Source organism: Vidua chalybeata, chromosome 2, assembly GCF_026979565.1.
Source record: "Vidua chalybeata isolate OUT-0048 chromosome 2, bVidCha1 merged haplotype, whole genome shotgun sequence".
Classification (NCBI taxonomy): domain Eukaryota; kingdom Metazoa; phylum Chordata; class Aves; order Passeriformes; family Viduidae; genus Vidua; species Vidua chalybeata.
The window spans coordinates 29,534,619-29,562,438 of record NC_071531.1 but is presented as its reverse complement, the minus strand read 5'-3'; the positions used below and the strand labels follow the sequence as shown (position 1 = coordinate 29,562,438).

General features: G+C 38.7%; 1 protein-coding gene across 9 annotated transcripts; it reads left to right on the top strand.

Annotated features, from left to right (window-relative positions):
- The first annotated feature begins 6,297 nt into the window (after nucleotides 1–6,297).
- Nucleotides 6,298–27,386, top strand: IL1R1 (interleukin 1 receptor type 1). 9 transcript variants are annotated; one of them, XR_008429355.1, is made up of 15 exons: nucleotides 6,500–6,816; nucleotides 7,725–7,806; nucleotides 8,628–8,893; nucleotides 9,930–10,072; nucleotides 11,787–12,018; nucleotides 13,558–13,747; nucleotides 14,678–14,852; nucleotides 15,991–16,056; nucleotides 19,900–20,020; nucleotides 21,354–21,499; nucleotides 22,303–22,446; nucleotides 23,512–23,676; nucleotides 25,287–25,370; nucleotides 26,735–26,999; nucleotides 27,082–27,386. XR_008429355.1 is itself a non-coding variant. In XM_053935364.1 (14 exons), the coding sequence occupies exons 4-14, from the start codon at nucleotides 9,982–9,984 to the stop codon at nucleotides 27,132–27,134; spliced, it is 1,467 nt and encodes a 488-aa protein (XP_053791339.1). In that variant the 5' UTR covers nucleotides 6,500–6,816; nucleotides 7,725–7,806; nucleotides 8,628–8,893; nucleotides 9,930–9,981; the 3' UTR covers nucleotides 27,135–27,386. The 9 variants fall into 9 exon arrangements, 7 of the variants coding, with proteins under 7 accessions (XP_053791336.1, XP_053791339.1, XP_053791335.1 ...); XM_053935364.1 differs by lacking the exon at nucleotides 26,735–26,999; XR_008429354.1 differs by lacking the exons at nucleotides 26,735–26,999; nucleotides 27,082–27,386 and adding an exon at nucleotides 24,433–24,926 and having other exon boundaries at nucleotides 6,505–6,816; nucleotides 25,287–25,365.
- Nucleotides 27,387–27,820: the final 434 nt, after the last annotated feature.

Here is a 27,820-nt window from a genome sequence, read left to right as displayed (position 1 = left end):
GTTTCCATTTTAAAGACTGATCAATCTTAATTAGGCCTAATATAGTGACACTGAGAAAAAGCTATGTCATGACACAGCCACAGCAGTTTTCTGTTTAAAGTGATTTGATTTTGCTGATCTTCTTCCACATGTACTGCTGATTAGGTAACTGCAAACCAATTTCTACTTCTTATTTCTGATCAGACTCTTTCTATTGTCCTTCCAGTTTGTCCATGGCTCCTATTTTTGCAGCCTAGGTTCATGGTAGGTTTGGTACAGAGTGGTTGCAAAGACAAATTGCTGTGCCGAGAAAAGTATTTTAGACTTTATAACATATAGTCAGAGAATCATAGAATGGTTTGAGTTGGAAGGAACCTTAAAGATTATGTACTAAAAAATGGTGAATTAATAGAGGCGTCATTAATAGAGAAATAAAAAACTAGGAAGCATAACTTATTATTGAGTGAATGAGTATGTTGTAGTTCCAGCTGTGTTCAGCACTCCAAATTACTTAGGCTTTTCCTAAGACTTCCTTGCAATTAGTTTAGCATCAGAGCCCTATTTAGCTTGTGCACACAGCTTCTGATGACTAATCAATTAAAAATGACTAACGATGACCATGCTATTTGTTTGTTACAACAGTTTAGCAAAAACAAGGCATCTGCAAGAGCACAGTGGCAATGCCAGCACAAGACTGTGAAACATGTATCCAGCAGACAAAAAAATTTACTTTCAAAAAAATATTAATCAAGCTATTATGCCCAGTCTCTGGAAACATTTGAGGCTGAACTTAGCACAGTGATTCATGTTCAGCTTTAGAAAGACAGCAGATTACTCCCCAGAGACAAAGGGTTTATGCTTCAGTCATGGAAAATCAATTGCTACAGATAATGAATTATTTTATCACAAGCATTATATCCCAAACAGCTGCTACTTTGATTTTCCTGCCTTTCAGCTGAAAGGAATGTGAAAGCTCAGGCAAAAGTAGCTTGGAATTTGGTTTCCTTTGTCTCATACAGTTCTGAGCTTTTATAGTGGTAGAAAAAATAGCAGTACGGTAATTTCTACATGCTTCTAAGGCAACTAACCCTTCCTAGAGTGAAATCACCAACACACCCTAGTGTCTGCTGAGATAAGAGTTTTATGTTTCAAAGCTCAATCCACTGCAAGCTACTGCTTTTAAAGATTCTTTCTGTTTCACCTACTATATTTCAGGGTCTGCTGTAATTGTGGATGTCCTTTTTGTGCTCTTCTAACAATTTAAGGATGAACAGTCTTGTTCAGACTTGCTCAGACCCAGGAACAGGCTTTCCTTGGGTCATATTGTTACTCCAGTCTACATGTTGCTTTTGTTCATGTAATGACAGGACAAGGGGAAATGGATTCAAACTGAAAGAAAGTAGGTTTAGATTAGATATTAGGAAAAATTCTTTACTGCTGCCCAGTGAAGCTGAGGATGTCCCATCCCTTGAAGTGTTCAAGGCCAGGCTGAATGGAGCTATGGGGAACCTGGTCTAGTGGAAAGTGTCCCTGCCCATGGCATTGATGTTGGAACTACATGATCTTTAAGATCCCTTTCAATCCAAACCATTCTATGATTCTGTGAATTTTAGTGGTATTCTGGGTAATCTGATGAGAGACATGCAGCCATTGTACAGTTTGTCCAGAGTTTATTGTGTGCTGCACCTTTCTGGCTGGGTGAGAAGGCTAAATCTTGAAGTCCTTTGCTCACAGCTTAGGGTTTCTTTTCTACACGTTGGCCCTTACTGTACAATATTTAAGAGTAATTTCTGAGCATACATTGTACAAACTAATGAGCAAATTGTGAAAGCAGAAGTTAGAAAGCTGCTCCATGATAACATCAGACAGACTTGGTTGTTAACAGTTGAGGACATTTTAAACTCACTATGTGTGTGTGTATTATGGACCTCATTGCAAATTAATTACAGCCTGTTTAGTTGCACTTCTGCTGACTCCAAGAGCTCTAACCCACAAAACAGGATAAGATCTCGAGGTGGATGTGTGTTCGGCAGAGATACAAAGTTGTGAAACTTGATTTTAATTTCAATTACTCACTTCACTGGCTAGTGAAGGCATTACTTGCTTTGGCTCTGATGAGTTTTGTTAGTGCCAACAAACTGTCTCCACCTCAAGGAAGTTTTCAGGAGAATCTTGAAGCCATTCCAGGATCTGCCTTAAGAACTGCTTTGGTTCAAACCAGAACTATTCAGGTAATGTCAGTAATACAAGGATGGCTGATTTACTGAATCAGTAGTGTGGTAAAACTTTGGGCCTATTTAGTCATAGTGGAAATGAACAAAGCTATAGAGCTTCTGTGTGCTGAAGGCAAAAAGGAAAATTTCCCCACAATTGTTCTCAGAAGTCATGGAAAAGAGTCACAGAATGGATAGAAGAGAAGCATTCTGCAAAGAAATCCACAGTGAGTTTGGGTGGCACAGGAGGAGAAAGAAGCTCCTACCATGCATTCCTGGTTAAGTGTGGCAGTGACAGTCAAGACCTCCTCTGCAACTGCTTAAGTAGCAGTTGCATTTGCAAAGATGTGAAGAAATGATTATGATGTGGAATGGGTGGAAGATTTTCTAGCTTTTTTAAAAAAGAAAAATTAAACATTGTTTTTTTTAATTTTAAACCAGACTCTAATGGCAAAAGCTGTGTCTTGAGAGAGCTGGTATGTTCATACTTTTCACTTACTTAAAATGTCAATTTGAGATCTATTGCTCTATCCAGTATGAATTTGCTGTAAGTGCAGATGGATGCACCTGATCAAATACGAACCCTCTCTCTCTTTTGTGTGGAAATGCCAAACAGCATGATTTAACAAATCTCAATACATGAAAATCTGTTTTAGGTTACTGCCATGTGTCCAAAAATAGGTCTGATGTGCCTTTGCAGGGGTAATGCTAAAAGCACTGTTATGAGTGTCTTTCCTTATGCTTCTGTTGCTACCTTGCCCTCTCTAAGAAGAGAGAGCTTTGTACAAGAGGGCATTAATGGATGGGATTTAGTGGGATATGTAACCAGTTTTGATTTGGACTTTAAACTTGGATAACAAGAAAATTAACCACCCCCAGATTTAAGATTTTCTGGAATAAGGAGCTTGGTGGCCACGACTTCTGTTGTTGTGCTAAAGTAGGTGTGTTCAGACTGTAGGAGACTCAGAACTGGTTTATGTTTCCAATGATTTGTAGCTTTTGGTGATGCAGCAAGTTGTAGCAAGATTTAACTAAGTATAAATAGTCTTTCTGACATAAATTTGTGTTTCTTGCTTGTTTTCCACATTAATTTATATTAAACTAGAAGTCAAAAGAGCCCCATGGAGAACTTTGGAGGAATTACCAAACAGTATTTGAATTAACTCCTGTGACACAGTCAATGCTTACAAGACCAGTGATTGATGTGCTGGGAGAGAAGCTGCACCTTTCAAGGCCAATTGGAACATCTTACTGTGTTGTTCTAAGTTCACCCTGGACAGTTTCTCCTGAATATTGAATGACACAAACCTCTGTCTGGCCTCTTGGTGCTGACTGATTTCTCAGCAGTGAAGTCTTGATAGAAGCACAGGCATTGGTCCAGAGGTCTGAGACCTCAGAGGCCTGCAGCTGGATGCAATGACACGTTTTTTCCCAATTATATGCGAACATGTACACATGTTCAGTACACAGTACACTCAGACAACTGATGGAGCAATTGCGGTAACAGATTGGGTTGTAAAAGTACTCAGGAAAACAGCTCTACAGTGGAAGAAGAGCAGAAATTTGCAAAATTACTGCTTTCTGACTGGAATCATAATGTTTCATGATTTATTCATTCACATCATTCTTAAAAAAGTCTAGGAAAGATCTTCTGCTCTGTGAAAAATGCATACTTTGCTCCTGAATCACAATTTGGCAGTACTGATTGTTACGTGTGTTCTTTCAGAAGTGTACTTTCAGTTCATAGTGATTAGTTTCTCTAAAATGAGTGCCAGAGAGTACTTTGGAAGTTACTTTAAAAGTGTGGTCATGACACATATCAGAATATGGATATAGTGATGTGTGTCACATTCTACAAATAACCATTTTATCTAGTATTTATCAAATATTCCAGACACCCACTATATAAGTTGTTACACTTCCTTGAGACTGATGGGTTTCTGGCATGCTCTTTATTCTCTTGCTACATGGTGGAGAGCTTTCCTGATCATTGCTGGCTACAGGGAGACTCTCTCTTACTCCCCTGGGTTGCCAACTTTCAAGCTTTGTGCAGCTTAATTTGAAGCACTGCTGTTATCCTATAGTTAGATATTGTGAAGAAACATATTGGGCAGATAAACACTTAGAAAAATCTTTGTTTTTAAATTTCTATGGCCTATGAAGTTTCCCCAATAGAGCTAGTCACCTTAACATCAAACTTGACTTAAAACCAGTCAGAGCAAAAGCAGATTAAAAACTATTCTGTGCAGCTAAAACAGAGTTTACAAAGGCTTACAAACACATAGTAATAGGAATAGAAGTTTACTCCTTTAGCTCATAAAGGGTTTTCTCCCCATTTACATTATCAGATAAGCTGGTAAACATTTCACAGCTTTCCTCCCTGAGAGCTCCATTGCTCAAGCAAGCCCTTCATCCTGATACTGAAAACATGGAAGAAGCAGTATGAGAATCCTTTCTTTCCTCAAATTAGTGTTGAAACCAAGAGGGAGGAAAACTAATCTTTCTAATACAAAAAAGTCCAAGCTTCCCACTTGGAAAAGAGTAATGGTTATGTGAGTCTGGATCACAGCTCTTATCTACCATTTAAGAAGTTAAAACATGCTTTCCCACATTTTTTTCAAACCCATAAACAAGTTAACAGTCCTTTCACACTCATTGGGAAATTGTTCAAACTTCGAGTTGAAGCATTACATTTTTATTATTCCTGTTAAAATGTATGTTTACTTCAACCAGAAGGTAAATAAAGTTAATGAATGTGGATCTTGAACAAAAGCAGGGATACAGGGATAAAGATACAGCAAGATACAGGGATAAACAATCACTGAATACCCTACAGTCATGTCTTTGAGGAGTGAATAAAAGTATGCTTATGTGAACCAAAATGAAGGAGACGAAGGCAAGCACAGGGGAAAAAGGTTCTGAAAACTATGGACAAGGATACAATTTCACGGAAACTTCACCCTGGAAAATTCAATTTCTGTTTGAATAAGTTTAGCTTTACCACCAGACTAAACAGTGAGAACTGTATAGAGTTTCTACACAAACCTGAAGGAAGAAACTATTGTTTGAACCAAAAAAGTGATATCCTGGCACAGTGGAAGGGATAGCTGAGCAAACCAGAAAAAAAGTAAACACTTAGAATCATAGAATCAAAGAATGGTTTGGCTTAGAAGGAATCTTAAAGATCATCTATTTCCAAGTCCAGCTTACATGGTGAAGATCAAATAGAGCTCTGCTCTAAAAAGAGAGGGTGAGCAACTTCAGGTGATGGAACACAGGAATGGTGGCAGCAGACACTCATATTGCCTGCTCTGGTGAGTACCAGACAGAAGTGACAGTGCCTGGACTCATTTTATGAGTGGGGTGATGAATTGCCAGGGACTAGTTTCTCTCGTGTGATAGTTTCCCAGAGCAGGCATAATTAAGCCTGGCATGCTCTGGTGCACTGGGGTGCACGGGTACAATCTGTTTCTTTGAATACATGAAATATCTCTGCTTCCACCGGGCTGCCGAATGGGCATCAGTTCTGCTCTGCAGCAAAGCCGGGCGCTGAGCTGGCCACAGGGCTCTCACGCTTTCTTTCCAAGGTCAGCCCAGCCAAGGCTTGCCACGAGCCCCGAGAGCAGCCTGAACGAAAACTGCGCTGAAGTCAGCTCGCCAGCCCAGCGGATCACAGCCTGAAGGGGAGCTAAACCCCGGAGTGCCGGCCAAAGGAAGTGGGCCGATGCCTGAGAAAACGGGCTTAGCCAAGCTGCGGGGAGATGCCTCGCAGGAGGTCACACAGGAGACCACCGTGAGGACCACCGTGAGGACCAGCCCGCCCTGTGCCAGGTGCTGCATGGCCTCGGTACTCGGCAGGGCTCCGCAGGGCTGGCCAGCTCCCAGCTGCCATTCACGGTCCCTGACCCTTTCCGCCGAGCCTGGCCGCGCTGGTCAGGGGCGGTGCGGGACCCGTCTGGGGCGGGCCGGGGCCGGTCCGGGGGCGGTGCGGGACCCGTCTGGGGCGGGCCGGGGCCGGTCCGGGGGCAGTGGCCGTGGCTCCTGGGCGAGGCGGTGAGTCCTGTCTGCCCCGCCCCCCCCGCTAGTGGAGTGACAGGGGCGGCCGGCGGAGAGCACGGGGAGGTGAGGAAGGGCAGTGGGTTCTGTGGGGACCGTGCCTCGCTCATTCTCTGGGCTGGGCTGGGCTGGGCTGGGCTGGGCTGGGCTCGGCTCGGCTCGGCTCGGCTTGGCTCAGCTCAGCTCAGCTTGGCTTCCAGTGCTGCCTGCGTGGCGGGGAGGAGAGGGGAGGGACGGTGGGCTGAGGAGTGTAGGTTGGGGCCGGCTGGGCTTTTCCTTCCCCGCGTGTCTCCTGCCGCGCCGGGGCCCGTTTGCCTTCCTTGGTTGCGTGGGGAGCGGGGCTGGCGGAGGTTCCCTGGGCCGGCGCCCCCAGGGCGGTCGGGCTGCCCTGGCCAGGTGAGGTGCAGTGCTGACGGCTTCCAGAAAACCAACCCCGAGCCCCTGGGTTTGCTGCTTCCAGCTGTGTTTTGAGGCCGTGTGTGTCTCTGCGGGGTGTGTTGGCGCAGTCTCCCAGTCTTTGTGGCTGCTGGTTTCTCAGCTTTTATGGCCCCGGATAGCTTTCGTGGAAGTAAGTTTTGATTTTGCTTTTGTGTCTGCTTCCTCGTTGTGTATCGCATTGTACAAGCTCAGGTAGGAAGCAGATGGACAAATGAAGTTTGTAGGAGTGCTAACGCTGCCACATTTTTTAAAGTACTTGTAACAGGAAGCGGCATAATGCTTGCCGTAAATCTTCTTGACCTGGTAAAACACTATAAAACTATTTCTGTATTTATTTATTGCATAACGATTATTAAACAGGGGCTCTTTATTAACTGCTTGTGTGACAAGAGCAAGATTTTGGGTGAAAGAGATGCCTGTGTCAAACCCAGGAGGGAGCTGCTGCTCTGACAGTCCCAGACCTGTGCTGGTCACAGCCTTGATGGTGCTTGGCAGCAGCCTGGGGAGCCACAGCTTGGTAGGAGAGATCCATTAAAAGTTACCGAGTTGAATCAAGGCTCTGCTGTGCTTCTAGCAGCAGCTCTTAGATTTATAGCATTTTCTTCAGGGACTCAGCAAGCTGCTATATATGTTTTGTTTTTCTTCTTCAGAAATTCAGCACCGTGCAATTATATGACTTGGGCCATTTGTACGTGTTTAGATCCTGAAAAAACAGGCTAAAAGGTCTTGCACAAAAGTATTTTAGAATGCAGAATCCTTAATTCACATTTAATTCACATTTTTAATGAGAAATGAGACACCTATTACTTATTTTTTTGTATTACTGGTTTCTTCTCTCCTCCTGAGATTAAGACATTGTTTTTTTAATACTTTACATCACTGTTTTTGATAAATATAATTTCGTCTGCATGAGCTATTCCAGTTCTTTTAAATGTCTCCTAACAGTACATTGAGAATGATACTGGAAACTTAATAACTTAATTTGGATTTAAATAAGAAATGTATCACATTAAAATTCTTATTACTTCATATTGACAGGTATCCGGAGTTAAAATTACATAGAAAAGTATTCAAAATATGGACGGTGAAATTAACTCCTTCCACTTGATACTGAAAGAAGGTACTGTTTTCAATTTATTTGAATATTGATAAGGCTCCCCTTTTCTCTGTGGTTTGGGTACACTCATTGTCTCCAGTTTGATATGGAACAGAATGAATAGGTAGCACTTCACTGTTGCAGAGTCAGCCAGATGTGACCAGTTATGTACAGCTACAGATATTGTTCTTGTTTCCTTCCTGCTGTTCTTTGGTAAAAGTTGGGGCAGTTATCTGAACTTGAAGAAAAGAACCTGAAGAAAACTTTCTTCAGGTTCAGATTTAGAACAGTTAATACTGTCTCAAAGTTGAACTGGAATTTAGCTTGCAAATACCTAACTATTGCAGGCTTTTTTGACTGCATTTTGATGTAGCTTCACCAGAATGCCCTGGATAATGGGTTTGTCTTAAAGATACAACTTTTCTGTAGTTCTGCAGTTTGCAAGATTGTCTGGAAAGGAGACACAAGGACTAAAGTTTGTGGTCATTGTGTCAATGTCAGCACACCCTTATATACCCCTATAATGCTAATTATTATCTTGCTCTAAATTTAAGTATTTGTTTCCTTTTAGTCGTTGAACCTGTCTTACAAGGTTGCTTTACAGATGTGTAACATTTTGTTGTTTTTGACAGAAACTTCTTTTCCCGAACATACTTGCTAGAATTCTTGGTCAGTCTCTACTGCAAATTTTGTTGCTCTTTTAAGTCATCACTCTAATGTACAGGGGGATGCTCTTGCTTTTACATTTAGGATGTCTGTAGAAAATTTAGTTTTGTATGTGTATGCTGCTGTCCAAATAATATGTTTTGTAAAATGTTTTTTTTCCCTTTTTATGCTTTTTACAGGTAAACTGAAACCCCAAAAATGATGACCTGCTCATTGGCAAGTTACAGGAAAAGCACATACAAGGCAACTAAATAAGCACTGTGGTATGAGGGTTTTGTCAGATAAACTGTCCAAAAGAGCTATTTACCTGGAGGCTGTTATATTAAATTATTGAGCTCTGCACTGTGTGACCCTCACTAATACCCCAGCACTTCTGCATATGAAATGCTTCAAAAGAAGAAACTGCTGTGGCTTGTTACTGAAGTGAATTACATTGGATATAAAAGTAAGTCACAGCTTACTTTTTCATGGAATAACTTATCTGCTTCCTGCCATTTGCAGCTGGGTAGAAGGCAAATATTAACTAGGACCCGTGCAATAAATGTTTTGCAATAGACTGCTAAATGTGAAACCAGCTTGCTTTAGAGTGAGAGGCAGCAGCATGCAAAACAATTAAAAGCTGAGGAAAGACAAGGCCACTGAATGCAGATCTTAGCTTACAATGACTGCCAGAAGGGGAAGGATTTAATTGTTTGCCACCTGGTTGACACTAGAAAGCTTGGGGAGATCTCTGACACCTTACCAAAAAAATGCCGGTGCATCTGAGAGGGAAGCAGGACTTGGGTAAGGTTTAGAGTTTAATAGAAGCCACTTGTGGGCTATGAGGGCAGTGAGTGTGTGTTCAGTCATGTCTTTGTTGGAGGAAACTGAAAAAAAGACCTGAGGTGTGAATTGAAATGACAATTCTTGGACACTTTTTTTTTGTGTCTGACCACAGAAATTCATATTAGCTGTGGTTTCCACAGACATTTCACTTTAGATGCCAATTTTAAGTGGCAGATGACAATGGAGTTACAGTATACTTGTCCTTCTGCAAAGAACAACAGATTACTGCTCTTAAAAGCTACCTCAGCTGTGTAAGAACAGTTCAAAGAAGGAAACCTTGTACATCTCTTGATTGTGACTCTTGTAAGCATTTGGAAAGAAGAGTAGCTTAATCAAACTTGGTTTTTAAATTATGCAGTATAGCTTAAATCACTATGCTAGCATAATTTGTCTTTGCTTGAGTGCTTCGCGTTTTTTTTTTTTTTATTTAACTATGCTGGTAAAAGAATATTACACTTATGCAAGAGTTATTCCATTGGGATAGTTCTGGTTCCAGGAAAAGTTCTGGTAGAAAGCTGAAAACTGAGCAGCTGTTTGTGAAGGCCAAGAGTTGCTGTAGTTGAAATTTTCAATGACTGTGGCTAAATTACCAAATCCATGTTTTCCCTCCCCAAGATGACTAATGCTTCTTCTGATTTTTTTTTTTTTTCCTTAAGGAGTAATGCAGGGTGCAGAGGGCAGTGCAGCTTGAACAGTCTTACCACACCAATGGAAAAATCTTCTGATTTGCAGCAAAATATGACATCAATATTTTTGTTCATTGGTCATTTCATTGTACTGATACCTCTCCTCAGTGCTGGTAGGTTAAATACTTTGTTGGAATTACCATTTTAAAAAAGAAAATCTGTATGAGATGAATTGTGTGTATTTAGTAGGAAAGAGTTACTGAGAACTAGTAGTGAGTTGGGGTTTGTTTTTGCTTTAGCATATTGACAATAGCTGACTGCCCCTGCTGGGTTCAAATTGCACTGAGGATGTCATGGACAAATGGAGATAATTTTTTAAAAATCTGGGCACATAAATTTAGGGCTCTGAGGCTTTGATTGGCCTCTCCATGTTTCTTATGAAGAAATCCCAAAGTGATTGGCTTCCTTGACTTAAGGTTAGCTATAGAGTGCCTTCTTCATTAGACATTATGTATGTTTAGTCCTGAAAGCAGTAAGGCTGAGTTTTCTTTACAATTAAATTAGTAATATTTTTAATGGTAGGTCTAGTATTTCAGTAAAGTTTAGAATTACATAAGTTAATGATGCTTGTCTTGTTACTCTTGACATAAGTAGTCTAATACTAATGTGTCTGAATTAGATTGAACTATATGGAGACCTACTTGGAAGTCTTTTAATGGGAAAGGAGTGATATTAGAAAGATTAGTGAAGATTTTATTATTTTGAAATTGTATTTGTACAGCCATTCAGCAAGGTTTGTAAAATCAGTTCAACCAGATCTTTTGCAGTTTTGTAAAAATTCAGTGTTAGACATAGAACCACAGAATGCTTTGGATTAGAAGGGTCCTTAAAGATGATCAGTCACCGGTCCAACCTCCCTGCCATGAGCAGGGACACCTTTCACTAGACTAGGTTGCTCAAAGTTCCATTCAGCCTGGCCTTGAACATTTCCAGGGATGGGGCATCCACAGCTTCTCTGGACAAATGTATGCAAAAGCTTGAAAGTTTTACAATCTGCTTTATAGCCAAATGGTCAGCTCTGTCTGTGCTACAGTGGTATTGTCTAGTAAGTTTTTGTTTACATATTTGAGCTCTTGATAACTTTTTGCAATATCTGTCATTTTTTCTCTGATTTTTTTTGGCTGATGTTGAAAGAAATGCTTCCTAAGCTGCATGATTGTGTCCTGTCAACTTGTTACACAGGCATAGTTTTAAAAACTATGTTTACATTGGCCTTTTCTGTGATATTCTGAATAATGGACCTTCTGGTTAAAGGTGAAAATGTTGAAAGGAAATAATACATTATAGTCAAGACTTCTTAATCTAAATACTTTTTCTCTCCAAATTTTTTTCCGTGATTTGTTTTTGGGCCCTCAGTCCTAGTGGCAGAATACTGTCAGGATCTCTGCACTGCTGCTGTTTGCACAGTGCTTTACATAGATAGTATTTACTTTAAGAATCTGGCAATTCTGCAAAAGTACTAGCTTGGTTAAATAACAAGGACATGGTAGATAAGTTGGGAAGCTTGGAGTTGCCTGATGAATCCCATGGATCTTCTTCCACCCTGGTTTGCAATGAGGATGTTTGACTTGCATGTGCTTGTTGCTGGCTACCTTAGCGGAGGGAAGTTGCCCCTTAAGCTTGTAAAATATGTGGTCATGTTCTCAACCAGAAGGTGGTAACAAACAAAAAATAATAGCCTTGTGATGTTTTAATGGTAAATTGTTACAGAAATTTTTTCTGATTCTGTATAACTTGGAATGGGTATTAATACTTCTTAAACATAAAAGTATAAAAATTAAAAACATTGGTATTTTTTCTTTTAATTTTTTTTCATTTTTTTAACAGAAGGGTGTGTTATTTGTGATTACTTTGTACTTGTTGGAGAGCCTATAGCTATTACTTGCCCAATAATTACATTGCCAGTGCTTCACTTTGATTACAATTTGACATGGTATAAAAATGGCAGTGCTGCAGCAGTGACCACAGAGAGAGATGCCAGGATCCACCAGCGAGAGGGCTTGCTTTGGTTTATTCCTGCTATGCTGGAAGATTCTGGACTTTATGAATGCAGCGTAAGGTAAGGAAGGAAACAAGTGGATTGCTAGTGCTTGCAAGTGTGATAATTAATTTGTGAAACTTGAGTGCACAAAACTTCTTGTTTTAGGTAAAATGCTTAGACCGGTTGAAAGCGCTGTTTTCACCATGCCTTTTGTTTCTGCATGATGCCTGTGTTTCTCTGCTGTTCCATGCATTTAGTACTGCAAAAGTGGTTCATACAGAAGACTCTCTTTATCTTAAACCATGACAATACTAAAAATGGTCTGTGGGGGTGGTTGGTTGCTTTGTTTGTTTTGGATGAAGTGTAAGGTCACAGGAAAATGCCTTAACCTCTTTGGCTTTTCCTGTGTTCAAATTGCCGTTTGATGCTGACAGATCAGAAGAACACTGGTTTCTTTGTAGGACAAGGCTAAATTTAAGAAAGTTCTAAGAGGAGCAAAGAGCGCATTTTATCACCACACAGACTTTCTGGAGAGCTTAGCAACTTCTTGGAAGTCTTACTAGAAATCCACAGGTTAAAAGACTGAAAACAGTTTTTATGGTTTATTTTAAAATATTGCCATTACTGGTCAAAAATTAGAATACATTAAAAGAGCAAAGCAGTGTGCTAGACAGCTTTAGAGACTGAAAATAATGTGTCTCTACTACTACTCAAATGATCTGCATGCACAGAGAACTAAAAAGGAATAGATTCTTTGAAAAGTATCTATGTCTAGCTTTTTTAGTACTTTAAAGCTTTGGCTAGATCAATCTAGCCAAGCACTGGACTTCACTACTTAGGTTGTCAAATCTTTTTTATAGTGGTTGCAATTCACTGTGTGCTGAACAGGAAATTAAGTTTGGGAAGACATACATAAAATGTTTCGTTCCTCATGGTGTTGCCACAACATACTGAGAATAGCCAATACAGACTTTTCAGGTGGCTCTAAATTTGATTTAGTAGTGTGTAGTTACGTGTACTGGTGTGCATAAAGTTGTGCTGGAGGGGTTTGGGTCGTGAATGTAGTAACAATGGTCAGCAAAAACTTTCAATGTCGCAGGCACATTCCTTCACTGGAGTTTACCATGAAACCAAAACTGGAAGTCAGAAGACATGTAATCCTTTCAAAGCTACGCAGCTGCATAATTTTAATTTAGCCTTTCCTGCTATGGTTTTAGTTACTTGAGGTATGAGATGTGTTCCTGTGGGCACCTCACATCCTTGGCTTACATAGTATCACCAGAACAAAAGACTTGCTAAGGTTCAGTTGTGTTAACTGTAAGCAACATTAGGTACTTAAGACACTTAAGCCTTAACTGCAGCTCTGAGAAGTCCTGACATCCCCTCTCATGTGTCCAGAGCAAATTCCATTTCTGCTCACAACACAAACTCAGAGCTTATTCCCATCTCTTCACCTGGAACAGGGGCTGAGAGGCTGAGGTTGGTGTTTACAAACTAAGGGAATATAGCAGGGATGTTATTGAAGCAAGGCTGGTGGAGATGCTGAAGTCTTTCTCCCTGACTTGCTGGAAATAATGCACTGTTAATTACCTGACTTGTCTGCTGTTCTAATTACAGGAGCCTTAACCACTCTAACAAAAAAACTATAAACTTAACAGTTTTTAAGAACGATAATGGTTTGTGTTTTAATGGAAAAATGAAGTTTGAACAAAAAGTGATGAGCACGAATACTGGAAAAATTATATGCCCTGATCTAGAACAATTTAAAAATGAAGACAATAATCAGCCTGAAGTACATTGGTATAAGGTACTGAGCATGTGTATTTCATATATACAAGATACAAAACATATTATTTAAAATGTCTTATGAAGTAACTGTGAAAAGCAGCTTTTGGAAGGGAAGGTTTTTTTCTCTACAGTTTGAGTACGGCATGAGTGTGAATAAGATTTGTGAAATTCTGGTTTATCCTTTGATTTTTTTATGTAGATAATAAGTTTTAAAACTTGTATGTTTCTGTAAATAGAAGGCTTTGCATAAATAGTTTCAGAATATTGTTGACCATGCTGTGGTATTTTTATGCTGCTTGCTTTTGGTTCTATGAAAATGCTCTGTAGACTGTGCAAGCTTGAAAACATGTATTTTATCTGTTTTAAGGTAAAAATCTAAACAGTTCAACTCCTAATTCTGATGCTGGTATTAAAGCAGCTACATGGGCCTGTACATGTTAAATAACCTTAGTGCAGCACCTATACATCTTTTGAGGTGAAGAGATTCTCCACTGCTTTTAGGTCAAGGAAGAGAAGGGAGCTTTTTTCCCAGAATTTGCATTGTCACAGAAATGGGAATACACCGAAACAGCACAAGGCACTGCTACAGCAGTTCTTTCATCACAGAGAAGTAGGGATGGAGGCATGTGTTCTCATAAACTCTGCTGCATGTGTAATAATTTCTACTACACCTGAGATAGAAAACTGTGAAGCTTTTAATGTAGGTTGTGAACTAAAGCATAGCATTTGAAAACTTAAAGGGTTGGCTGCAGTTATTTTTTTTAAAGTGCAAATAGAGCAAGATGTTATCAGACTTTGTTAGACTGTAGTAATGCTTGGAAAAGAATCCACATCATGGCTTTCAAAGAAGTCAGTGTTTGCCAAATATTTTAATCATTAGAGTACAGTAACTGATTTGTCAGATTTTTTTTAGTTCCCTTAAAGTCACAGGTACCTTTGATGTGTTTAGGAATGTAAACCTGGATTTCTTGAAGACAAACGACTTCTTTTGGCAGAAGGTGAAAATGCTGTCTTGATTCGTAATGTAACTGTGCAAGACAGAGGAAACTACACATGCCGTATGGTATACACATATATGGGAAAACAATTTAATATTTCAAGAACCATAAGTCTAGAGGTTAAAGGTGAGTGCATGAGGTTATTCTCTTTTTGGCTCTGCTGTAAACATTTGTATGCAGGCATAAGATACTTGGCATGTTTCTTTTCAGGTCTGTGAAATTAGAGTTGTAGGTCTTCTTTAATTTATTCCTAAACATAAAATTGAAAGGCAATGTGGCATGTTGCTACCCTTGAGCATTGCTTTTGAGGAAGAATTGTCATGGGGAAATGAGTAATGCAGGGTTAGGAATGAGAATCAGAAGAAAGCAGTGTTCCTGGGGTGAAGGTATTGCTTTTGCCAGAACAAATAGTGCACCATTAAAGTAAATAAACTTAAAAATAGAAGATTTTTTTCTGAGACTATCACAGCAGATGACCTGTTTCTAGTGACCTTGCTTCTTTGTTGATGGGAAAGGAGTTGTGATAAGCTGTATAAATAATAAAAAGTTAATAAATCTTCCACTGGAAAGGATTGGCTTACTGTTGGCACTTGGTTGTGCTTTTTGCTGTTTTACTCTGCCAGTAGTATAATTTATTGCACTTACCATTGTGATTATGTCTTTGTGGGCTATGTTGCTGGTGACCTGACTAGTAACATGATAATAGTCCTATCAGAATAGTTGTCTGGAGACAGCAGGTCCATCTTTTTTAGGTTAAACCAAAATTCTGACTTTATATAGATGATAGAAGAACAGTGGGTTGTTGGCAACCAATCCATACATCGTGCAGAATGATACAATTCCAACCCAGTTTAAGTATGTGTTTGTTTAAACTTTTAGTTAAAAAAAATATTCACCTTATCTAGGAAGTCATTGATACAACCCTTTTTCTCTTCCTTATCTGTCTCTGAAGAAGTTAGCTGTGTTTTTTGGTTTTGTCTTTGTTGGTTTTGTGCTACTTTCACGTCTTCTGCCCATAAATATGATATTTTTTTAAAAGCATTTTAAAGGTTTTTGTTTTTTTTTTAACTTGGAATCTAAAATAGAATAACTTGGAGAGAGTAGAGCAAATATCTTATGAGACATTTCTGTTGCAGTAGTATGGCACTACAGTAATACCAAACAATAAACCCAAACCCACTGTAAAACCAAAACTCTTGTCAGTTGAACTAAGTTGTGGATCTTTTTCCTGCCTGAAGGTTTTATTTTTCTTTGTTTTGGTTAGAAAAACCACTGCAGATGCAACCAGAGTTCATTTATCCAAGGAACAATACAATTGAAGTAGAACTTGGTAAGTAGTGACTATTTAAGAGATTATTAACTTTAATGAAACAAATAAGCTTCTGGTCTTTTTGAAAAGATATGTGAACAGTTCCACAGACTTAAGCAAGACTGGGAGATAAGTATGTGGATTGAGAATATCTGGAAAACAGATAATAGAAAGTGATTCCCACAAATAATTTGTGGGGGGAAGTAACTGTGCCTAAGATTGGAGTCTCTTGACGAGGTTGTGACCTGAGTGTTGTGCAGGATGCATTTATTTATTTATTTATTTTCTGTTATTTCCATCTATCCTTTTCACTATTTCCACGAGTTTGTGTCTTGATGTATCTGTGGAAATATTGTTTATGTACATGTAGCATGTTAGGATAGTTAGCAGTTGACCCGTTCAGTAGCTCTTTCTCTTCCTATATGTTTCCTGTCTCCCTTCCCTCTCCACAACCTGGATTGTAATACAGATTTTGGATACTGATCTTTTGTGAAACAGTGAGCTGCTAGTTGATGCATATCCCAGGTACTGTTTATCTTGGAAGTTTCTTAAATAAGAGATTCTGGGTATAAATAATAACTTCTTCACACAGAGGACAGCTGGGCAGTGCAGCAGGCTGCCCAGAAAAGTTGTGATGTCTGTCTTTAGATGTTTTAGAACCTGACTGAATAAGTCTCTGAACAGCCTGATCTGACCTCAGAATCAGGACATACTTTGAGTAGGAAATTGGATTGAAGACCTCTCTTTCAACCTCAATTGTTCTGTAATTCTCTGGACCAAGTATATGGTATTGTAGTTTTTTCCCAAGCAAAGTTATATGTGTTTAAACTGCACCACATATCAGACAGTTGGGTTCTACTGAGAAAGTCCAGAAGAATGAGGTTGGAGCTGCTTAAACTGCATTTTAAAAAATCATTTTGTACCAAAGGGGGCGGTTTGAAACAAAATATTTGATTTAAAAGGACATTAACTGATTTTGGAGAAGTGTGATTGGCTATTTACTAGAATTTCTTAGTACAGGAAACAGTTTTGTAATCTTTTGAGGAATTAGATTGTTAGAGAAGCTCTGAGCAAAGATTTCATTTGGACTGTGACACATAGGAGGTCAGGCCAGAGCATTGTAGATTATTTTTATGTGCATCACCTCATGGAATCTCACATAACACGTCTACTTTTGCTGTTGCTATTTCTGACATTAAGCTTGTAAATTGTGTACAGCAGGTGTTGTTTTCTCCTGTTAAAGCTTCATGTGTCTTTTTGTATCATGTGAAACATTTTTGTCTGTCCCAAATTCTAACTTTCAGTATATATGGTATTAAATTGGACAGCACTGAAACACTAGTGGGTTTTGTGTGTGTGTTTAGGGGTGTTTTGGGTTTTTAGTGGTCCTCCTCCTTCTTCTCCTCCTCCTCCTCCTCCCCCTCCCTCTCCTCTCTCACAATAGCTTGTGAAAGATAACTTACTCTGAAGTTGCCACATTCTGGTGAGGATCAGTAGATTTTGACCAGAATTGTGAATGTGCTTTAACAGAAATTATGTTCTTCCAAAGTCCAGAAGGCTTTGTTTTAAACGGTGAGAATATTCAGGATTTGGTACAAAAAGTATTATTTTAAAAGCTTACAGTCCTGTGGTCTTCAGATTGTTATTTAATTATGTTGAAATAACCTAGAATTGCTCAGTAGCTCCTGCTTGTCTGGTAATTACATCTTCTCTGTCTTCATTACAAACAATACATGCCTGAAAAACTTTTGGCTCTTTCACTATTAAGGAAATTTGTTCACCAGATTTTGGATAAAACAGGGAGACTTTATCACATAACCCCACTTTTTGTGTGAAAACTTGACTTTTTCTTTGTACTGTAACTGTGGAACAAATGAAGTAATGTTACAGTTGGACTTCCTTGTACTGTATCTCCCACCCATGAAAGTATCGCGTAAGTCTCATCCCCAGTTTTGATTGGTAGTTATCTCATTTAATTCAGAAAAGCTCTTACTGATGCAGCCTCTACTCAGCAGGAGTCTGAGCTACAGGCTCTTAAATTTACTGAAGGCAGTCTTAGGGTTTTTTTTCAATCCTTGATAGTATTTTCTGAGCAATTTATTAGTTCAGGGGCTGGCTGTGATTCTCAGCCTAAGTCATTAAGACTGTTTTATAGGACAACTTGTTTAGACTCCTTATTGTAGAATTTGGTCCATATTTGTTACGGCTTGGACACAGCATTAATTAAGAGTTGTGCTGATGTATTGTTAGATGCTTTGGACCACCCAGGATGAGCAAACCTTGATTGCCTTACAGACGTTATGGTAATAGCCACAGGTGAGACTAAAAGGACTCCAGCCACAAAGTGGGTTTATTGTGACTACTGAGATCTACAAATGATTCCCTATTACAGGGACACATGGGAGGTAAATTCTTCAAGGAATTTGATGAGATTTGTTTTTGTTTGTTTTAAAATGACATTGCCATTCAAATATTCAATATTCTCTGTCCAGTACCTTCAATGGGGTACTGGGGGAAAAAAATAAAACCTTATACTTCATGTCTGGGGCAGAATCTCTAAGCAGCTGCATAAACACTTGGATGGAAACAGCTATATGACTTTTGAATTGGCAGATGACTTGAGAAGTGGCAGAAGATGGTGTAGAAACTTAACAGTACATTCATGAATGTGTGGGCATGGAATGCTTGAGGGTTTTTTGAGTTTTTTTTTTTTTTTTGGATAATTGTGCAATGCACTAAACCACATCTTTAAAAAAATTAATTGTTGTGGTGGAAGGACGTGAGGGAAGAGATCGGGGAACATCTCTGATTTCTGTGCGAACTCTTGTTCAAGTAACTGCTTTCCATGTGAGCTAAAGGTTTATTCCATGCTTTTGTTAGAGACCATCCCTTGGTGGAAGCATCTAGATCTGATGCGGTTCTAGGAAATGAAAGACTAAGATCTTTACATAGGCCAGCTGAGAGAGCCCACCTTCTCCTATCAAATCGTAACTTCCATGGGTAAAATACAGAAGGAAAGGAATTCAAGAAAGCTGCTTACCTTCCTGTACATGGAGCTCACTGAGGTACATTGGCAATAAATACATTTTGCAAATTGGCTTGCTTAATGTTGAGGTGTTCTGTAATGTCTGTACTCTTGGTGGCAAAGGAGCTGAGCGACAGGTGAGCTTGCTCTGGAAGTAAAGTGTGATAATATTCAAAAACCATTGAATATCCCAGTGGATAGTGTTGGCCAAAAGACCCTGATTTGGAGTAAAGATCTGCATGGTCATTAAGAATGGGATTCAGCTCCCAGATGTAGGTTGTCCGCATATAAGTATGTGCGTATGATCTGAGGTCCTAACTCAGGCCAGTATCAACAGGAGCTCAATTCAGTTGCCTACACAAAGAGTGCTGTTTTAGGTGGTCTGACTACTCTAGCAGTGCAGTTTTCTTGAAGATCTGGAGTCCTATCTGACATCTCCATATGGATACCTTGGATGCTGGAGAGCATCTCAGATGTCACCATAGGTGTACATGCAACTGATTTGAGCCCTGGAGATCTTTCAGTGAAGTTTGGAGAGTCATTCAGTTAAGGTATCTAATGTGTGTGGACTTCAGCAGAGATGAACTCTTGTTACTAGCTTAGATGCCTAGCTTGTATGTAGATCTGAACATTTAGACACCTACATTTAGAATGGAATTTATATCGAGATTGTAGACACCCAAATTTGAATTACAAATGGATGAGTTTTAAGGTCTTTGCTTTTCATAAGGTAAGTAGGTTTCTTTTGTATCTCTCCTTTTCCCAGCTGTTCCCTCATCACTTGATTCTGCTCCTATTACAAGACCTTCACTTGCTGTTTACATTTGTTTTTTTTGTAGGCTCTCATGTAGTTATGGAATGTAACATATCAAGTGGCATAAATGGTTTGATTCCATTCTGGCAAGTTAATGATGAGGATGTTGACATCTTTGATAAAACCTACAGGGAACAGTTTTATGAGTAAGTATCCTTATACATTGAATTTGTAGTGCATATGTAGGTGAATCTGCAGTAATATGCAGTTAATTCATTATAAAGTAGACTACTAGTCAAATGCTACTAGTGATTGAAAGACTGATTAGAAGTCTGTATCAAACACAAGTATATTTTTATTGCTTGGTTTTAAAAGAACACCATTTTATTATAAATACTGTGTCTGATACAGATGGAATGAAGCAATCATGTAGATTTTTATAATGCTATTGTGAAATACAGTTTTTTAATGCTTAGCTATGCATTTGTTCTTACGGGATTTTTTAAAAATAGTATATTAAAGCCTGTCCTCTATCATTAATATGGGAAGGATAGATTTTTCCAAAATAAAAATTGATCCAATTTATTTTTGTTAGTGAAAGTAGCACTTTTTAAAGTACAGACACAGCTGCTAATCCTCAAGAACACAAGGCAGAAACTCTTGTTGCAGGACATATAGGTTCCAACGTTTGACTACTCTGAAGTAAAAAAGTGCTCAGGCGGAATTTCAGATGGGAAAGTCATTCAATTTGTTTTCATAGCCTCTTGTCCAGTCAGTGGCACTACTGAAAGAAGCCTGGCTCCCTCTTCTCCACTTCTTCCTCCCATCAGGTATTAACACATGTTGATGAGATCCATCCCCTACCCCTGAGCCTTCTTTTCTCCAGGCTGAGCAGTCCCTGCTCTCTTGTATGATGGATGCTCCAATTCCTTATCTGTCACGTCATTGCACATGGTTTGCTCCAGCAAATCCATCCATCTCTTGTACCAGGCAGCCCAAAACTGTCCCCACTACTCCAGGTGCGATCTCACCAGTGGTGAGCATCACTGAAGGATCATTCCCTTAACCTGCTGGCAGAGTATTTCCTAATGCAGTCCAGGTCGCCTGGGATCTGGTCATTCCTCCTCATATGCAGGATTTGCATTTTGCTTTGAACTTCATGAGGTTTTTGTTTTTTTTTTTTTTTTTTCTTTAATTTGTCCATCCTATCAAGGTTCCTCTGGATGCTGGCTGTTGTATCAGACATCCCTCTGAGTTTTGTGTCACCTGCAAAACTGCTAATGGTGCACTCTGTCCAACTTGGAGGAAAAACCCAACAAACCCAACCCAAAAAAACCTGAAACAACTAAGCCCAGTATGTTTTTAGTTCATAAAATTGTTAGTTACAGAGGTGTATTTACTGTGCTTCTCTAGCTTCTTAGGTTTATAGAGATAAAAAAATTAATGTCTTTGTATTTGTGCATAGATGAATCTGTCTCATATTCAGCATAGATACTCAGTTATGTACAGATGTTTTCCTTTTACCTTTTTTTATGACAGAGAGGGATTGCCTCATGGACTTGCTGTATCTGGAACAAAATTTAACATATCAAAAGTGAAAGTAAAGGACTATGCTCATAAGTTCTTCTGCCACTTCATATATGGTTCTCAACAATTTACAGCCTACATCAAATTGGAATCTCCAGGTAAGAGATCTCTTCTTGATAAAATGGTGATAACTGACTTGTCAGTTAGTTTGACAATACCCTACTTAGAACTAAAGCTGTGTGATGTACTTTTATGCAAAATGGACAGTGCATCTCAATACCTTTCTGTGTGATTTTTTTTTTTTTTTTTGTCACATTCTTAGCAAAATGAAAGAATATAGTGCTTTTGATTTGCTTTGTCTTCTCTCATTCAGTATTTTGGGACTGAAAGTGAATATGAGCTCTAACTTGTTACATTACTATAATTTCTTCATAAAGATTATCAGGGTAGGATTTAACTTCAGAAATTCTTTAATGCATTGACTAAAACATGCCATTTGTGGAGGGTGTTTGTTTTAAGGACAGTAAATGAATAGGTTCACTGACAGGTCATTGAAGGGGCAGAGCCAATGGAAGGCTAGTTGGTTTGGGGAGGTTAGCAGGTCAGGAAATCACCTCCCCACCTTGGACTTCCTTGCTTTCCGACTGATAGAATTTTGTACAAGAATTCTTGTTCTACTGCTGTGCTGGGTTATATGTCAATATTTTATTTTGGTGTTTCAGCTGAAGAGTAGCCTCATTTATCATACTGTTGAGGTATTTTTTCTCTGAAAGATAAAAGTAGGGTTATCAGATAACAGTAATGTCAGAAAATATACATTAAACAGTTTGTCCTGTTCTTTCACTTCTTTTAAAACAAAAGTATTGTAATGATTAAACAATTTTGAACAGTCCTTGTCTTTCCCTGGTTCTAGTTTTTGGTTGTACTTAATTTGTTTTCTTTTTATTCCATGCTACTGCAGCTCGAAACATTCAGGGGTACTTAACTGGAGGAGGAGTTTCCTTGGTATTTTTAGTATTTTTTACTCTCTTTATCTACAAGATCTTCAAAATTGATATTGTGCTTTGGTATCGGGACTCCTGCCATCCTTTCCTGGGGAAGAAAGGTATGTTTATGTAACAGTGCTGAGTGTTGTTTTGAGCTCCTGCCTTTACTTGTAAAGCAGTGAGTTACTCTCATGGATCATGATTGGTCTTCCTTGGGGTTTTTGAAAAGATAATATTGTTTTTGGGATGTTTAGAATTAGTTCTGATGACAAAAGCATCTACAGGAGAAAAAATTAGCAACTTTCCAGGAATCCAGAACTATCATTGCTTTTCCTGAAGACCCACCCTAGTGGTTTGAATACTGCTCTGACAGCAGTTTTTCAGATTACTTTTAATTACTGTTGTTACAGAAAGCAGTAATACATTAGAAGTGTTAAATGTTTTTTATTTTCTATAGATGAAACAGGGAAAATATAACTTTGTTTTGTTTTCTTTTTAAAGGCACTTCTGATTATTTTACTTTTGGAAATTTTGCTTTCCTGGCATTCAAAAAAATGTTGATAGGGGTGTTGTCTATGAGAGTATGCTGATGTATGGGTAATTTCCAACCATCTGACTTTCTGTTTCTCTAGCTATGTATCGTCTAGAAGTATTGATATTCTCTTAGATTTTCTTAGAAGTCTTTTTAATTAGGTCTTTTGGAAAAGTTTGATCCAAAATATCTAAAACAATTCAGATCTTGAAATGTGACACTTACTTTTTTGTCATGTCTAAGTGGTTGCTGTGGTTTGAAACTCCAAGTTGCAACATCACCTATGAGTTTGATGGCAAATGGAATTCTAAGTATCAGTTGTATCACTGGGTCCACTGTTTTTCAAATAATTCAGTGATGACATTTTTTTATTTAGTGTTCAAAAGAGAAAGTTTCAACTTAATTTTTCAGGTCTCTTTTGCCTATTTGGATTCAGCATCCTGAATTCTAGAAGGCCTGATCCTACAAATACTTCAGGCTTTGTATAATAATACATGCTTATCTAATATAGCAGAATTAGGACCTGAAACAGTGATTCAAGTAAGGGAACCCCCCCCCCCCCCCCCAGAGTTTAGAGATTTTGCTTGTTTGCTTGCTTGCTCTTGTATCTTTAGAATTTATTTTTATGGAAGTTCTATTGCTCATTCCTTAGTTTCAGATGAGAAGATCTATGATGCTTATGTTCTGTATCCAAAGAACAGAGAAAGCTGCTTGTATTCCTCAGATATTTTTGCTCTGAAGATACTGCCAGAGGTCTTAGAAAGACAGTGTGGATATAACCTCTTCATACTTGGGAGAGATGATTTACCAGGAGAAGGTAAGTTAGTAAATTAGTAAGTTAGTAAGTTAGTAAATTTGACTTGAGTTTTCTTATTGACCTGGAAGTAGAACTGAGAAACAAGCAGTCAGTCAGATAGGAATCTAAATATCTCTCATCATCAAATGAATTTTTTTTTTTTTATATAGTTGAAGGATTTGGTAGTGGTTTGAGAAGGAAGGGTTCCCTGAGAGGTAGAATCTAAAGTGCTGTTTAAATTTTCCAGCTTGAAAAAATTCAATAGTGTGTTCTTGGGGTTTAGCCATGGGGTTTTTGTGTGGTATTTACCATATTTCACTGTTTGTGACTTAACTGACTGGAATGCCATTGATGGAGGAAATCTTTTTTTTCTCTTCCACTTACATGTAACAAAACCAGTTGAGCAAATCAGAAACAGACTGTTTAAGGTAAAAATCTCCCATGGTTCTGGAACTTGAGTTTTTTTTTTCATTTGTACCTGTGATGGTAATAAAATGGCAATTAGCAAGATAAGTAGTAGATAGTTTGTAGTTCTTCTCTGTTTCTGCAAAACAAGGATATAAACATGGACTCTGATGGGGTCAGATTGTGTTGCATTGGCCAGATTTCTATGGTAGGCTAACCCAAGGTAACTGTTTGCATGCTCATATCCTCTCCCTATTTTGATGTAAAGTGTGTCGGCTTAAATATCAAACAGTTTATGGACCAGCTGCAGAATACTGGTAACAGAAAATAGAAATGTACAACCTTAATTTTGCACAACCTTTTTCTCTACAGCTGTGATCAGCGTTGCTGATGAAAAAATCCGTCAAAGTAGGAGAGTGATAATTGTTTTAGTACCAGAGCCCTCCTGTTACAGCATTCTGGAAGATGAGTCTGAAAAGCAGTTAGCAATGCATAGTGCACTTATCCAAGATGGCATTAAAGTAATTCTCATTGAACTTGTAAAAATACAAGATTATGCAACCATGCCAGAATCCATCAGATATATTAAGCAAAAGCACGGGGTTATCCGATGGAAAGGGGACTTCTCAGAAAGGTCCCACTCAGCAAGAACCAGCTTCTGGAAGAAAGTGCGCTATGAGATGCCATCCAGAAAAAGTGTCTCTTTATCACAATTGCGCTTGTTACCAAAAGACTTGAATTTGCCTTAAATAACAAATGAGAAATGACACTTAATGACTGATTCAGTTCACACAGTTGGTGATGGATTGACTGAAGGTCCCATGTATCTGTTTTGTGGAATCTCATCCAGATTTACTGGAGTGAAGGTATTACAGTTTCATCTACAGATGTGAATCTTTTTTACTTCTGGCTGGATCAACAGAGCACCATGAAATATCATCAGTAGCACATGTAGGAAGTACACAAGTACTTTTCCAAGAATGATTCTGTGAAATTCCCTTGTATTAAAAATGAAAGGACAAAAAATTGTCAAAAACTTGAAGCCAATGAAGAAATTTTTTTTTTTTTTCTGCAATTAAAGTTTCAATATGAAGGGAATTACACTAATTATTGTTGTGGTATTATGTAATGTACATGGCTGGTGCCAGTAAATGTTTATTTCTTTTTTTTTAATGAAATTACACAAACCTTTTCTTTGTTACAAGTTTGTTATTTGCCTTGTTCAGTTTGCGGAAAGATAAATCCCCCTGTTACTGCATCAGTGTATTATCATCCAGGAGAATTCACAGAATTCACATCCAGGAGAAAAGGTAAGATCTTTTTTACATTTGAAAGATCTTTTTTGCCATTTTTAGTCACTTGTCACATGCAAATGTTGTAAAAATACCTTTGTAATCTTTACCAAGTCAAAAAATTATTCTCCAGAGAACTTTTTCTCTTCAGTTAAATGGCTTATTATATTTATTTACCCAAGTGGAACAATTGGTTAATTGACACAGAGTCTGTCATGGGAGGTAGAGGATGACTGACACTTCATCCACCTTACCTTAAGGACCATGTCAAGGGGCAGAGAGAGATGCCCCTGTGTTACTCCCTGCAGCTGCTTGCTTTTCTCGATTCCCTCTGCTCTGATATGTAAGGAATCTGAGATGACTTTGTGCTGGAGGCTGCAGTCATGGCTTTCTAAACAAAAGGGAAAGGAAGTTGTGTAAAATGTTGAATCCTTTCTCTTTAAAATATTTTAATAGTATTTTGTATACCCCACATGTTAACTCTAAAGTTATGTTTGACTTGTAGGCAACGATGTACTTTGCAATGACCAATTCTTTTTTGGGTCAGAGAATTTATGTGAATGATTAGAAAAACTCATCAGATCTCTTTAATGCTATGTTTATAGCTATTAATTTTATAGAGACAGGAGATGAGAGCCTAATTTTCCATATAATTTCAGTCTGTCCTTGAATGTTATGCTTTTAGGTTGTGAGATCTTGTTGTATAGGGAAGCCTCAGGAATTGACTGTTACTGCTGCTTGCAACTCTGAATTTCTGTGTCCTATCAGCTTCTTTCTTGCAAGCACCATTTGCTCTCCTCCCTTTCAAACTCCAACCTATATTTTTTCTTGCAGCTCCTTTATCTTGAAACAAGCAACTTGCCTTTGTGTCAAATTCCATCATTCTCCAAGCTCTGATTGAAGGCTCTTGCTAATACAGTATTAGGCAGAAATTTTCCCTCTGGTATCTTGACTTGTTTGTCTGAAAAAAAATATGTTCTGTAACCTTCAGAATTCATCTATTAATTTACACACTGCAGTGTTGGCTTTTCTTCTTTCATGGTTCAAATGATTTTCTTATGCCTGTATACTCAACCAAACAAAACTGTTCTGCCTGATAAGTGATAAAAACAGTGGAAGTAAGTTCTTTTCCCAACTAAATGAAGTGTGTGCTAGAAACTAGAAACAGTGTTTCTGAGAGACAGTGCCTTCTGAGTTTTGTGAGTTGTGTGTGTTTGGCCAGGATGGAGTAAGAATATGTTCATTTCAAGAGAAAGGGGGGAAAGTGCATTTGAAATGTCAGACTAATTCAAACTGTTATGGTACTGAAGTCTTTTATTGATGAATGTCATGTATGTACAGACCTATGCAGATGCTCATAGTCATTTCTCATTGTGTTTTAGTCACAAGAGAAGTGTCAAGGGATGATCAGTCTAGTCATGAAGTGCCACATTTACTCAGCTGTTCATGCAGTCTGCCTTTAAATATGCTGTGTGTTCAGTGGCAGCCTGTTGTAGGATAAAAGAGCCTTGAGATCCATCTGAAGTTACAGAAAACCATCGGAACAAGGCTAATTGTTACAGTTCACGCTGATAGAAGAATCAAATAGGACAGAAGCTGTATGGTTTGGTCACAAAACTCTTCTTAAAGAAGATCCCTGTATCAAATGTGAGGACCAGACACTGGCATTATGGTATTTGTATTCTGAGAACTAGGGTGTAATGCTGACTTTGTGCTTTCATCTTGACAGCTCACAGTCATGCAGGCCAGCCAGCAGAGTTCCAGCGACCTCAATCCTTCTAAATACTTCTACTGACTGAAACAGATTGAAAGGAGAACTGCTACTTTAGGAATGGAAGGTTATTTTGGAACTTCCTAACTTTAGGAATGGAAGGTTATTTTACTGAGCCAAAATAGTGTTTTAAAAAAAATATTTGTTCCTTTTGATATATTTATATAAATAATGCTAAAGTTTTCATGTGTGTTATGTAAAGGCACTTTGAGAAAAAGTCAATTTTAAAATTTAATAAAGGCACTACATATTTTTTTCATACACACTGCTGTTTCTTTTGCCCTCATTTCTCCACTTTAGTATACTAAAGCATAATGAGAATGGACAATGGCAAGCAGCAGTTGTGATTCAGTGGCTTAACAAGACTGCTATAATAGATCTTCATTCAGGCTGCTGCCAGTCAATCTGGCTGTGGTACAACACTAGCACAAACCACCTCACCCTGCATGGGCAAACAGAGGCTGTGAGCTTGGCTCTGCTCTCTCTGGTTCTCTCCTTGCAGCCAGGTGAAGCTAGAGCAGCCCCAAGGCTGCTGCATTGCTCTCTGGGACCAGCATGGTCCTCAACAGTGCCATACTGAGCAGCCTTTTGCTGCAGCTCCTCAGGAGCTGGGGAAATGCAGGAGACCTCAGATGGGGGAAATGTCAATTGCTTCTCAGCAGCAGTGGAGAGGCAGCCTCTCTGCTCAGCCCCTGGG

Excerpts from the sequence above, each read along its gene's own strand:
- IL1R1 (XM_053935361.1), top strand. The coding sequence starts at position 9,982 with ATGGAAAAATCTTCTGATTTGCAGCAAAATATGACATCAATATTTTTG. Across the intron at positions 13,748-14,677 it reads CTGAAGTACATTGGTATAAG|GAATGTAAACCTGGATTTCT; the intron begins GTACTGAGCATG and ends TGATGTGTTTAG. Across the intron at positions 21,500-22,302 it reads CATCAAATTGGAATCTCCAG|CTCGAAACATTCAGGGGTAC; the intron begins GTAAGAGATCTC and ends ATGCTACTGCAG.